Consider the following 11070-nt stretch of genomic DNA (forward strand, 5'->3'; position numbering starts at 1 on the left):
GTGTTTTGGTGAAACTTTGCATATACGTTTGAAATACACTTAGAATTAATAAAAGCAAAAAATATATTTTACAAATGTAAAATATTTCTTGTACAATGGTATATAAATGCGTCAATAGTAGGGGTACCCGGAGCAGTCACAAAATCAGATATTGAAATATGTATCACCAACATTCTAACTTTTCGTAGACCCATAATAAGAGCGAAAATAATTCAGTTTATGTGTAAAATTTTTCAGCTTCATTTCAAATTAATGTTGTGCAACTTTATTAGAATTTTGATCAGGAATACGGAGATCATAAAAAAATTAAGCGCAGTAGAGAAATCTGCTAAGAACGCAAAATTGGATTCTAACGTCAAGGGCGGAGCATCCAACATACTGAAAATTTTATGAACCGCAATGTAGAACTCTTTTCCAGACTGAACGCCCTGCTAAAAGAATAACAACGAAAGAAAAATAATGTGTCAGGGTTTGTTATTTCATTGGGTATACATTTTTTTTACAATTAATTCAACCAGAGTAAAATCAAAAGATCCTTACGACTATCAGTTATTACGTACGATATTAATATCGTTACGTTTTTGATACCGTTGACCCACGTTACATGAATTGGCACTGCATGATGCTAAGTCATCCTTTCCAACAAATAAAAATTTTACACTGGGGAAGCTGCAGCAAAAATTTTTTTAAAAATAGATTAAAAAAAGAGACTGTTTGATTTTTGTAATGTTATATGTTATAGCAAAGAAGGAAAGGTATTAAACGCTTTCGGATCGTTTTACATGCGAAACGATCTCCGACTGATGTGACGTTAAATGACGTAGTGATGCTGCTCCGGGTCGAAAGATATATGCATGTTTATCATTTCACCGAATTTTTTTTTATTATCATAGGAATTAGAAATTTTGCATTTGTGTTTTATTCGTTCTTTATAAAATGTCGATGAATTTTCATGAAAGTATCTCCGTCCTTTACGGAGTAAATGTACCGGTAATTGTCTCAATAATTTCTGAACAGCCCTTAATTGTATTACAGCAATTAATTACCATCTTTTCAGCTGTCAAAATCATGTTGACTTTCACAGGATTTAAAACTAAAGTAGAATATGGTAGATGAATACTGATCCTGATCAGAATTAAGAGGAAGAAAAACAGAAATTTTAAAAAAATCAAGGCGGGGGTAAAATATTGTGTGGGCGGGGATGAGAATCTAGGAATATTTTTATTATGGCCTAAGATGATATCCGAAGAAGAGTAAACTGAAAGAAAAAAAGTTTTCATTGATATACAGGGTGATCCAAAATATCTGATACTACTTTGACTTTCAATATCTTTGTTAATAATTGTTCTACATATTTCATTTATACATCATTTTAAACTGCTAATTCTACCATTTTAATAAATATGAAAATATGGGAAAATGTTGACGTTGTCATGACAATATGACGTCATAAATCTGTTATTGTTTATTTTGCATTGATATGTCAAATCAGAGAGCTGTAGAAATGGTCCAATTTTATTTTGAGACACATTCACCCTTAACAGGGATTTGTATTATGAGAAAATGTTATCAACTGGGCAGTAAGCTTACAAAACTGCAGGTTTTAATAAGTTAGTGAAGAAATAACAAAAGACTGGATCAGTAGATGTTCATTTGAAAAACATTTGAATGCCCCTGACAATCAGAACTGTTGAATTGGTTGCCGTTGTTGAAGAACTGATAACGGAAAAGCCACAAAAGTCAGTAAGAAGTGTTATGAAAAATCTAGGAAACATGCCCAGTTATGGAAGTCTATACAGAACTTTACGGCATTACTTAAACTTTTTCCTTGTACAGTGCCTATGATATATTTCTAACAAGATGGAGCAACCCCACACAAATCAGAACAAGTTCTTGGATGCTTACAGAAAAACTTTCGGTAACCAACTGATTTCGTTCAGGACGAACTGTGTTTGGCTACCACATATTTCTGATTCAAGTCCACAGAAATTTTTTTTTCTGTGGGGATTTTCAAAAGACAAGGTGTATACTCCAAAGCCAAACACCCTGGAGGATCTGAAATCAGAAATTACCCGAGAAATTCGGAAAATTACACCAGAAATTTGATCAATAACTTTAAGAAAAGACTTGAACTCGTGATTGAACAAAGTGGATGTCACGTAGAGCGTGTGCTGTAAATAGCAGCATTATTTTGGGACTGTATTATTATTTAAAAGAATGTGTATAAAATCTGTGGCATGTGTTGTATAAAATGTTATAACATATGTTAAAATTTAAAATATTTAAATGAAGAATTTCCTAAAATTTTAAAGAATTACTATCACTTGAAATGGTATCAGATATTTTGGATCACCCTGTACATGTAGCAAGTTTAGCTAGAGTAAACAACAATATCTAAGAAAATCTTGATCGGTAAATTCAAAATCTAACATTTTTTGTATTACTTGCATTGTATTACACTTATTACAATATCATCTTACATTGATAATTGATGGCACAAGCTTTTGTGTGCTTAAAAGTAATTATGCCAAGTGCATAGTCTTTTTATTCAACATGTTTAAAGAAATCGATTTTAATCAAAATCTCTGATTCTTTCTTCCAAAATGGAGATCGTTGTCACCTTTACTAGAATATTCCTGGTTACTAAAATGCTTTGAAATCAGTGTTTCTTTTTGAATAAAAATCAAACACTGAGTTAACCTCAATTTAGATCATTATGTAAATTGTACTTGTATTATTCAACCTGCTGTAGTACACAGTATTTTCATCGTGTAATGCTTATCTACAATTGCTAATGTAGCATCCTCGGGTAGTGTAGAATAAGTGTGGATTTTAACATACTTTAGTGGTGGTATTGTATATATAGGTAATTTTTTTATATTTGAATTTCTAACAGCTGGATAGTACATAAATTTTTTTATCAATTATTTAATTTATTTGTTTTGTAGAAACTATGGCTGTCTTTGAGATTGAGCAAAGAAAAGTTGAATTTAGTTATTTGAAATCTATCCATAAATGGAACTTAACATCAGTGGAAATGTCCCTATTGAAGCACTTTTGTCAAAGGGAATTTGAAGAATTAAAAAGTTCAAAATTGGTACATATACATGACATTACTGTAAATTACATTAAAATGGATTTAAGGTTATCAGAGGGACAGGTAAATAAAGTGAAGGATTGCATAGCTGGGATTGAAGAGAAACTTTCAAAACTTTGGTCAGTTGTTATAAAAGATTCAGATACTATTTCTAAACTTAGGAAGTTGAAAATCTGGGAGTCAAAGAATTCCTATTTTTGGGTGATAGATGAAAGAATTAAACTCCACTTATTCTGTGATAGCTTTGAGATATTAAAAATTAAACTTAAAGGATTTGGGATAGAAACTCGGATGCAAGAACCAAAGGGTTCAGAAAATTTGTCCAAGTCGGAAAGCATGCCACTTGCCAGTGCACCAGGAGCAGTATCCATAAGTCCAAAGAGGGCTAGAAGTTCATATTCAACACAAATAGGGGGGAATCCTGCTACACATCATTCAGGCCTAAAAAGTTACACAGTCTTTTTTGGGCCTATTAAGGTACAAGTTTATCAAAAGTCAATATTAGACGTTCAAGTGGATGCGATTGTCAATGCTGCAAATGAGAGGATGGAACATATTGCAGGAATAGCAGCTGCCATTTCATATGAAGCTGGAATTGACTTTAACAATGACTGTCAAAGACAGTTGTCTGTTCGTGGCAGTGCATTAAATCCATCTGATGTACTAGTGACAGATCCAGGCAAACTGAGAAATAAATATAAATGTATTCTCAATGCAGTTGGTCCAAAATGGGATGATTATCCAAAGAAAGCAATTTGTTTAAAAGAATTAAAAGACACAATGAAAAATATCTTGAAGGCTGCAAGTAAGAAATACTGTTTTACAGTGGCCATGCCAGGCATAAGTTCAGGTAAGGAAATGATGCACATCATTAAAAAAATGTATTCTATGGACATCGTGTAGATGGATAATATTTACAATTTTTATAAAACATATTTATTGAAAAGACACATTCTGCTAATAAGATACTGGATTTTCTGACAATGTTTAATGTTGAATATTTTATAAACAGTAACTGCTAGTTAGATTTCAATGAGGCGGTTTTAAGATTTATAAGGTATACAGCAATATGTAGTCTATTCTTATATCCATTTAGGTATTTTCAAAGTTCCACTAGAGTTGTGTGCAAAGATGTATTTGCTGGGTATCCAAGAGTATGTCAAAGAGGAAGGCATGAAAAGTTTTGTCTCTGAAATTCATTTAGTGGATACAGATGAAACCGTCATCAAGGAAATAATTTCTGCTTGCAGTCAGTTCCAGGGTGATCCAGATTCAATTACCATTGAATCAATTTGTGCAAGATATCCACATCTGATGAAAGATTCTGGATGGCCTTCCCAAGAGCGTTCATCATTGTCAGCCTCTCAGATTTCCAGTAGACGCCAGCATCGGACTTTTGTGGACAGAGGAAGTAATTCTGTTAACAATTCAGACCATACGGCCGTAAATTTACAGCGACGGTCTGGGCATAGCAAAGTAGTGCAGGATCCCGATGAGAGAAAAAAAGGTGTCAAAGATGAAGTGAAGGTTTTTAGATTCCTCAATCAGATGGTTGTGAAAATCTACACAGGTAGCATAGTAAAATTTAGTGGAGATGCCATTATTTGCAGCAGTGATGGTAGCTTTTCAGGTGGGGGAGTACTTGCTAGAGCTCTTGAGACAGAAGGTGGAGCAGAATATGCAGCAAATTTTGATAAGATGCGTCCATCAATCAGCTATACGGCTAGTGTGCGAGCAAAGCCAGGTGATATAAAGACTTGTTCTGCAGGAAAGAATTTGTCTGTGCGATTTGTCATCCATGCTGTAATCGATGTGTTGTATGGCTCTTCCGAATCTTCCCTGCATGGTTACCAAACCACAATAAAGACTATTCTAGAAACAATCAACACTTATAATAAAGCAAAAGCTTTTGCAATACCATTAATTGGAGCAGGTTAGTAACTGCAGTTTCATTACTACTAATTATTTAGATCTGACTTTTTGTTCAACATTTATTATATAAATGTTGGAGCTAGAATAATCATAATATTAATGTTATTTTCATTATAATAAGTAACTTAGAAGAGCAGAGATATATTCATTAAGTTCATGTGATTTGATCGTTCCTTGTGGGCTTTAGCTGGTGATTTTTAAAAAAAAAAATGCTACAGCCTTTGTCTGATTTCAATAGTGCTTTACACATTTGTTAACTAAAACTAGAAGATACTGGTAATTCTATGTATTTGGTTTTCAATTTTGATGATCAAAGTTAACACTTTAACTGAAAATTGATGCACCTTTGTGATCATTTAAAAAAACATACCACTCCAGAAAGTTTTTTTTTATTAGTGAGAATATAAAGACTAGGCGCAATTGTAGACTGCATCTAAATATATATTATAATTTTTATCTGAATCAATTTTAAAATTTCAATGAACAAAAAATTAAAATTTTTCCTGTTATTGAAAAAAGCATTGTCAAATTCCCTTTAAATATACTTCTTATGTTTTTAACCCATAGTAATTTAATTATATACTGGTAAACAGAGACTTTACACGATTCAGTGAATGACGTATAATTTGATAAAAAGTTATTATTATCACTTAATGAAATAAAGTTCTCTTTGGAATGAAAGTATTTAATGCATCCATTTTTCTCAAATTATTTAAGTCTCAGCCAGTAGAGCTACAGTTTCAACAGAGACTTTTGGTTTTTGAAGGTAAAATCGAGAACAGTACTGAGGACTTGCGGAAGTGCTGTACAGCATTCTTTCAGGTGATTGACGATTTCTGTTTCCATCACCAGTCTTCCTGTCACATTGCAGAGCTTCATCTGATTAACAAGAATCCAAAAATAACTTCTGCGTTACTGGATGTATTTTCCTGTAATAGCAGTAAACAGACATTTAGCTCTCATGACTCTTATCAAAAGCAGAGAGAGAGAAATGAGAGAACTGAAGATTTTGCTGGGGATCACACAAGAAAAAGACATGCTGGAAGTTTTCATAGACAACTTAGTTGGACAGATTCTCGTTCTGATGAATCTGAAGGGAATAATGGATATGGAATCGGTGCTCGTCCAAAAACTGGTCCAAGAAGAACCCAGTCCTTGTATACAAAAAGTTTTGATAGTAGGCAAAAACAATTCAAAGAAGACAAAAGTGCATCTATTGAAAGAATTATAGCTCAGAACACAGTCCAAGAAAGCCTTTTTGAAAAGGTAGAAACTGATAAGCAAAAACACTCATCAAAGGCAAGTAATGGAAACTTGGTGATTATTGGTTTAGATGAAGAAGATGAAAACAGTAACTCTAGTGTTGATGAAACAAATGCCAACCCTGGGGATGATGATAAAACCACAACTTGTGTCATCTGTCTGGATGATATCAAAAATGGTCTTAAACTTGCATGTGGTCATGAATTTTGTAAAGGTTGTCTGACTCAGTCGTTTACCAAACACAAAGAGGCCTGTCCTGTGTGCGGGAAGATTTTTGGAGAAATCACTGGAAATCAGCCCCCAGGTGAAATGACGGTAGAAAAAGAAAGACGGCCATTGCCAGGATATGAAGGGGTTGGAACAATTGTTGTCAAGTACAAGTTTAATTCAGGAATTCAAGGGGTGAGAAAACATATAAATCATGAAATTGTAGATAAATTGCAGAGAATATTTAATTAACTTGCATATATTCATATACTGTAAGCCAGGTATTATTTCGACATGTTTTATTAACAATTATTTATTTTAGAACCACTCAGTTATTACTATTTTTCTCAACTTAGGCAGCATATATAACATATTCATGTACAGTAAATTCAAGGTCTTGAAAGTGGAATATTTTTTTTTTTGAAAATCAATGTTGGTTTACAGTATATATATAGTTTTCTGATTTAGTTACTTAATTAAAAGCAAATATTCTAACTAATGACAGCCAAAAAATATGCTGTTGTATTTGCAGGAGACAACTTCAATTTTAAGCGTTTTTTAAATGGCTATATATATTTTGAAACTTTTTCCCCAACAGCCAGATCATCCTAATCCAGGTCAACCCTATGATGGAACAGAGAGACGAGGATTTCTCCCGGACAACGAGGAGGGAAGAAAAGTTCTACAACTGCTACAGACGGCGTTCGACAGAAAACTGACCTTCACCATTGGTTATTCCAGAACCACTGGTAAAGACAATGTGGTTACCTGGAATGACATTCATCACAAAACCAAAAGGGACACAGGGGCTCAGAGGTTAGTCAGTTAATTTGGTAGGGATTTATTTATTTATTTGTTGATCTTATTATATCTTTGCTATCGAAAATTACTATTATGGTTAATTACCATACCTTTGACAAATATGTTTCAAAAATGTGTTTTGTTATTATTTTAACATTTTGGTACACCTGTACTCAGGATCAGTCTTATTTTCTAATTTTTAATCCATAAAAACTATACAATATGTTTTTGACATATTCTTCATTAATTATGCTCAATATTGATTTTAAACAGATTTGGATACCCTGATCCCACCTACTTACAAAGAGTTCAAGAGGAACTAGCAGCCAAGGGGGTCACAGACTGAATGAGAGGGACTCCATACAAATATTGAAATATTTTATTCTAGGTTTTAGATTTCTTGCCAAAAGAAAATTTTTATTTAGTTCAATAGGTTATAAAAAAATAATTTCTTGGTTCTCAGGTGCCTCATTGACCTTTTTCATTGGTAAATTAAGAAAATAAAACAAATCAACTCCCTCATCATTTTTTGAGGTTTTGTACAATGTTAAAAGCTGGCTCATCATGTTTTGGGGGCAATAAAAAAGTAAATAAAAAATGCCTCCCTCTGTCATCATAAAATTCTTGAAAAAAGGCCTGAGAACCAAGGAATTAACTTTGCATGACCTTAGTTATTCTATATTTTAAAAATTGATGTTTTTATTTTTGTATTATATATTCTGGAATGATAAAGAAAAGAAAGATTTGGGTATTTTGAATAGAATGTCAAAACAATGTTTTTATACTTTAATTTTAATCTTTAGGGCAAAATGTGCTGTGATAAAAAAAAAATAAGCAGAATTTTGCTTTATGGATTATAGAAGTAGAAATGTGCTGTTACTGCAGTTATATTGTCCTATTCATAGGCTATAGTAATATTTACATTCACTGTCATTTTCTTCGTGAAATCCGTTAGAAGTCCATGACGTTTAAAATTTAATTCTATAACACATGCTTTACCTTGTCACCGAGCGAAAGAATACACAGTAGGAACTTTATCATGTATATGTTATTTTCAATATACCAGGAACACCAAAATTTACATTGTTTTGACACAATTTTATAAAAGAAATTAACCCTGTTAAATTAACGTAAAAATATAACAAATGTGCACTTAAAATTAATTTGTCACTTTTTTCCTCGCAATGTTCGTTTGCGTTTTTAACTTTACAACGTCACAGTTGGCTCTTACATCTATAAAGCACACCAGTTTTGAAGGGCGCTTAATTTACATTAAAGATTACCTAAATAAACAATTATGAAGAGGAAAAAATCAGAGAATGTAAATATAAGCATTGAATTCATATTTTGGGATGTCTTCGATTCTATATAACACACCTGGCCATGCCGACAAATTATCATACCACGCTAAAGTGTTGTATTCAATTTGTCGGCACGGCCAGGTGTGTTATAGGACCGAAGACATCCCAAAATATGAATTCAGTGCTTAAACCGTTTCATGATTTGTTCTATTAGACCCATAGGAAACCAAAATGCTGAAGGGAGCATGTTCCATTTTAAATAAATCAGAATTCTTCTGTAGATATACCTCTTTTTTTAAGAGAGTGAAATGAAAAACATTTAGAAAAATAAATTTTAGTGTATATATATATTTTATTTGGTTGATATTTGAAATCTGTCATTGTCAAAGATAAAAAATGGATGAAAACCAAGTTTTAAAGAACATACTTACAGTGAATTCACATTTACAGCAGAATGATTTTCTCTATGGTTATCATGAATCATGTTTATAAGTACCGATAAGCAATTTTGTTTTTTCTTGGCAGGCAATTTACTTTTGTTACTTTTGTAAAATGAAAATTATATTAAATTCAAGTTATATATAATCATAATTCTTTGTAAATGATTTTCAAAAGAAAATTAATCAATACTGGTCAATATTTATAGAACTAGTTTTCTATGTAGATTGTTTGTGGCATATTTTTTAATTAATTCTTTCATAGAGTGATGCTTTTTTCATATATGCTACTTGAAAAATATAGTTTTCTGTTGTTTTTTTTTAAATTTGTCTATATACATGTATTCCTTGCGAATTACAGTACAATATAGAAATATGGTATACTAGTATTATATAACAACGAAATGCACATTTGCACATCAGTAAAAATGCACATTTACATGTACATATTAGTAAATTAATTAATGCTAAATTCTCATTAGCATGTTTATCTGAGAGAACATTAATAGTGTAGCAATTATTAGGAGGTTTGATTGGTATAAGGCCATAAGTAGCTATAACTTGGTAATTTTTAAATAAGTATCCAAATTAAGATCAAATTTAGTTGGTTTATCACATTTTTTGTATCAAGAATTTAGCATGGAAAAAAAATCAGTGCTAAAATAGAAAAAAATGTTTTTTTTTTAAAAGCTCACCCTCTTTTTTTGGAAAAGGAGATCAAAAATGTCCAGCCATAAAGGTTTTGCTAAATAAAGAAAAATTGCCGTCCAAAATTTTACAGTGTTGTGATTTCTTTTAATAAGATTCATTCTGTAGTTTTATATGACTTGTGGATTAGGAAAAAAAAATTAACATTAACAAATAAACACATCACATAGTGTGTATAGATCACAGAATATACATGTACACTATATTAGTATTTAATGCATGAAGGATTCTTAATATCTTGTTCCAAAATTATCATTATATTTACAAATATTTTGTATAGGGTGAATTTTTTCAGCACATTGAAGTACTTAAGAAAATACATACACTTGCAGATAATTTCCACAAATGTATAAAAAAATAATTTGTTAAATGAATTTTTAATGCACATTGAAGTGCCTAAGAATTTATTTTTGGGGGGTGGGGTTAGAAATCCTATTGGCAACATATTTGATGAATATTTACTTATTATGCAAACATCTCTCCATTTTGTGTATACATGTACATTCAAGTTTGGTCAAAGCACAGTCCCTTGGACTTGTCTAGACTTCTCTTATAACATTTAATGTATTTGATATGTGTGATGAATTTGTTAATGAAGTTAAAATTTCTATTAAAGTGTGCATATTTTGCTTACTTTTTAAAATTGTGTTTGTGCATAAAGCTCTGCATTATTTTTCACTTGGTTTTTCTAAATGATTGTTATTAGACCATCTTAAAAAAATTAACCTCCTTGAAGCAATTCATTTTTTTTATGTATTCTGGAAAATTTAAAAAATAGCATTTAAATTGTTGTTTTCTGAGAAAATTTTTTTCTAATCTACCAACCCAATTTTTGTTTTTACAACGAGTCAGGAGAAGACAAACAAATATTATTTTTAAGCTGACCTTAATGCATAAAGATATTATTTTTCCCAATTTAAATCCAGTTTTGTTCATACAGCTTAAACTGTGTAATCTAAATAAAGGTATGTTTTATAAGCTCATGTTAGCTGAGATCTCAGAGAGGTTTTCTGACAAATTTTGTCCGACTTTTCCTGTTGTCAAGAATATTCAATTTTAACCAGTCTTGAAATAAACCATCCTTGAGTGTTTGTTCAAAGGAGGATTCATATCTATTTTAAGAAAACATAACTATTTGACTGTACAAGTATATTCCAAGTTGTTTAAATCAATACCCTCCAGTGAGGGCTACTTTTGATGATGAAGACAAAAATCTTAACAAAAAAATTCTGAACCAGAATATTTTTATGGAAACAGTATGAGTTTGATATTTTTCAAAGAAATACAAAAACATTTTTAAAGCAACTGAGCCAAATATGACTTT

At 31.4% G+C, this 11070-nt stretch overlaps 1 protein-coding gene across 1 annotated transcript in view; it reads left to right on the forward strand.

Moving 5' to 3' along the window:
• Positions 1-9278, forward strand: part of LOC134230454 (uncharacterized) — a 31671-nt gene extending 22393 nt beyond the window's left edge. Inside the window, exons 2-6 of the mRNA XM_062712285.1 lie at positions 2949-3947; positions 4194-5030; positions 5796-6694; positions 7098-7315; positions 7574-9278. Of these exons, the coding sequence (XP_062568269.1) occupies positions 2954-3947; positions 4194-5030; positions 5796-6694; positions 7098-7315; positions 7574-7646 (3021 nt within the window). The 5' untranslated portion in view covers positions 2949-2953 and the 3' untranslated portion in view covers positions 7647-9278. The remainder of the gene's footprint in view (positions 1-2948; positions 3948-4193; positions 5031-5795; positions 6695-7097; positions 7316-7573) is intronic.
• Positions 9279-11070: the final 1792 nt, after the last annotated feature.

This window comes from Saccostrea cucullata, unplaced genomic scaffold, assembly GCF_032062105.1.
Source record: "Saccostrea cucullata isolate Sc308-1 unplaced genomic scaffold, CSIRO_AGI_Scuc_v1 ctg4635, whole genome shotgun sequence".
Classification (NCBI taxonomy): domain Eukaryota; kingdom Metazoa; phylum Mollusca; class Bivalvia; order Ostreida; family Ostreidae; genus Saccostrea; species Saccostrea cuccullata.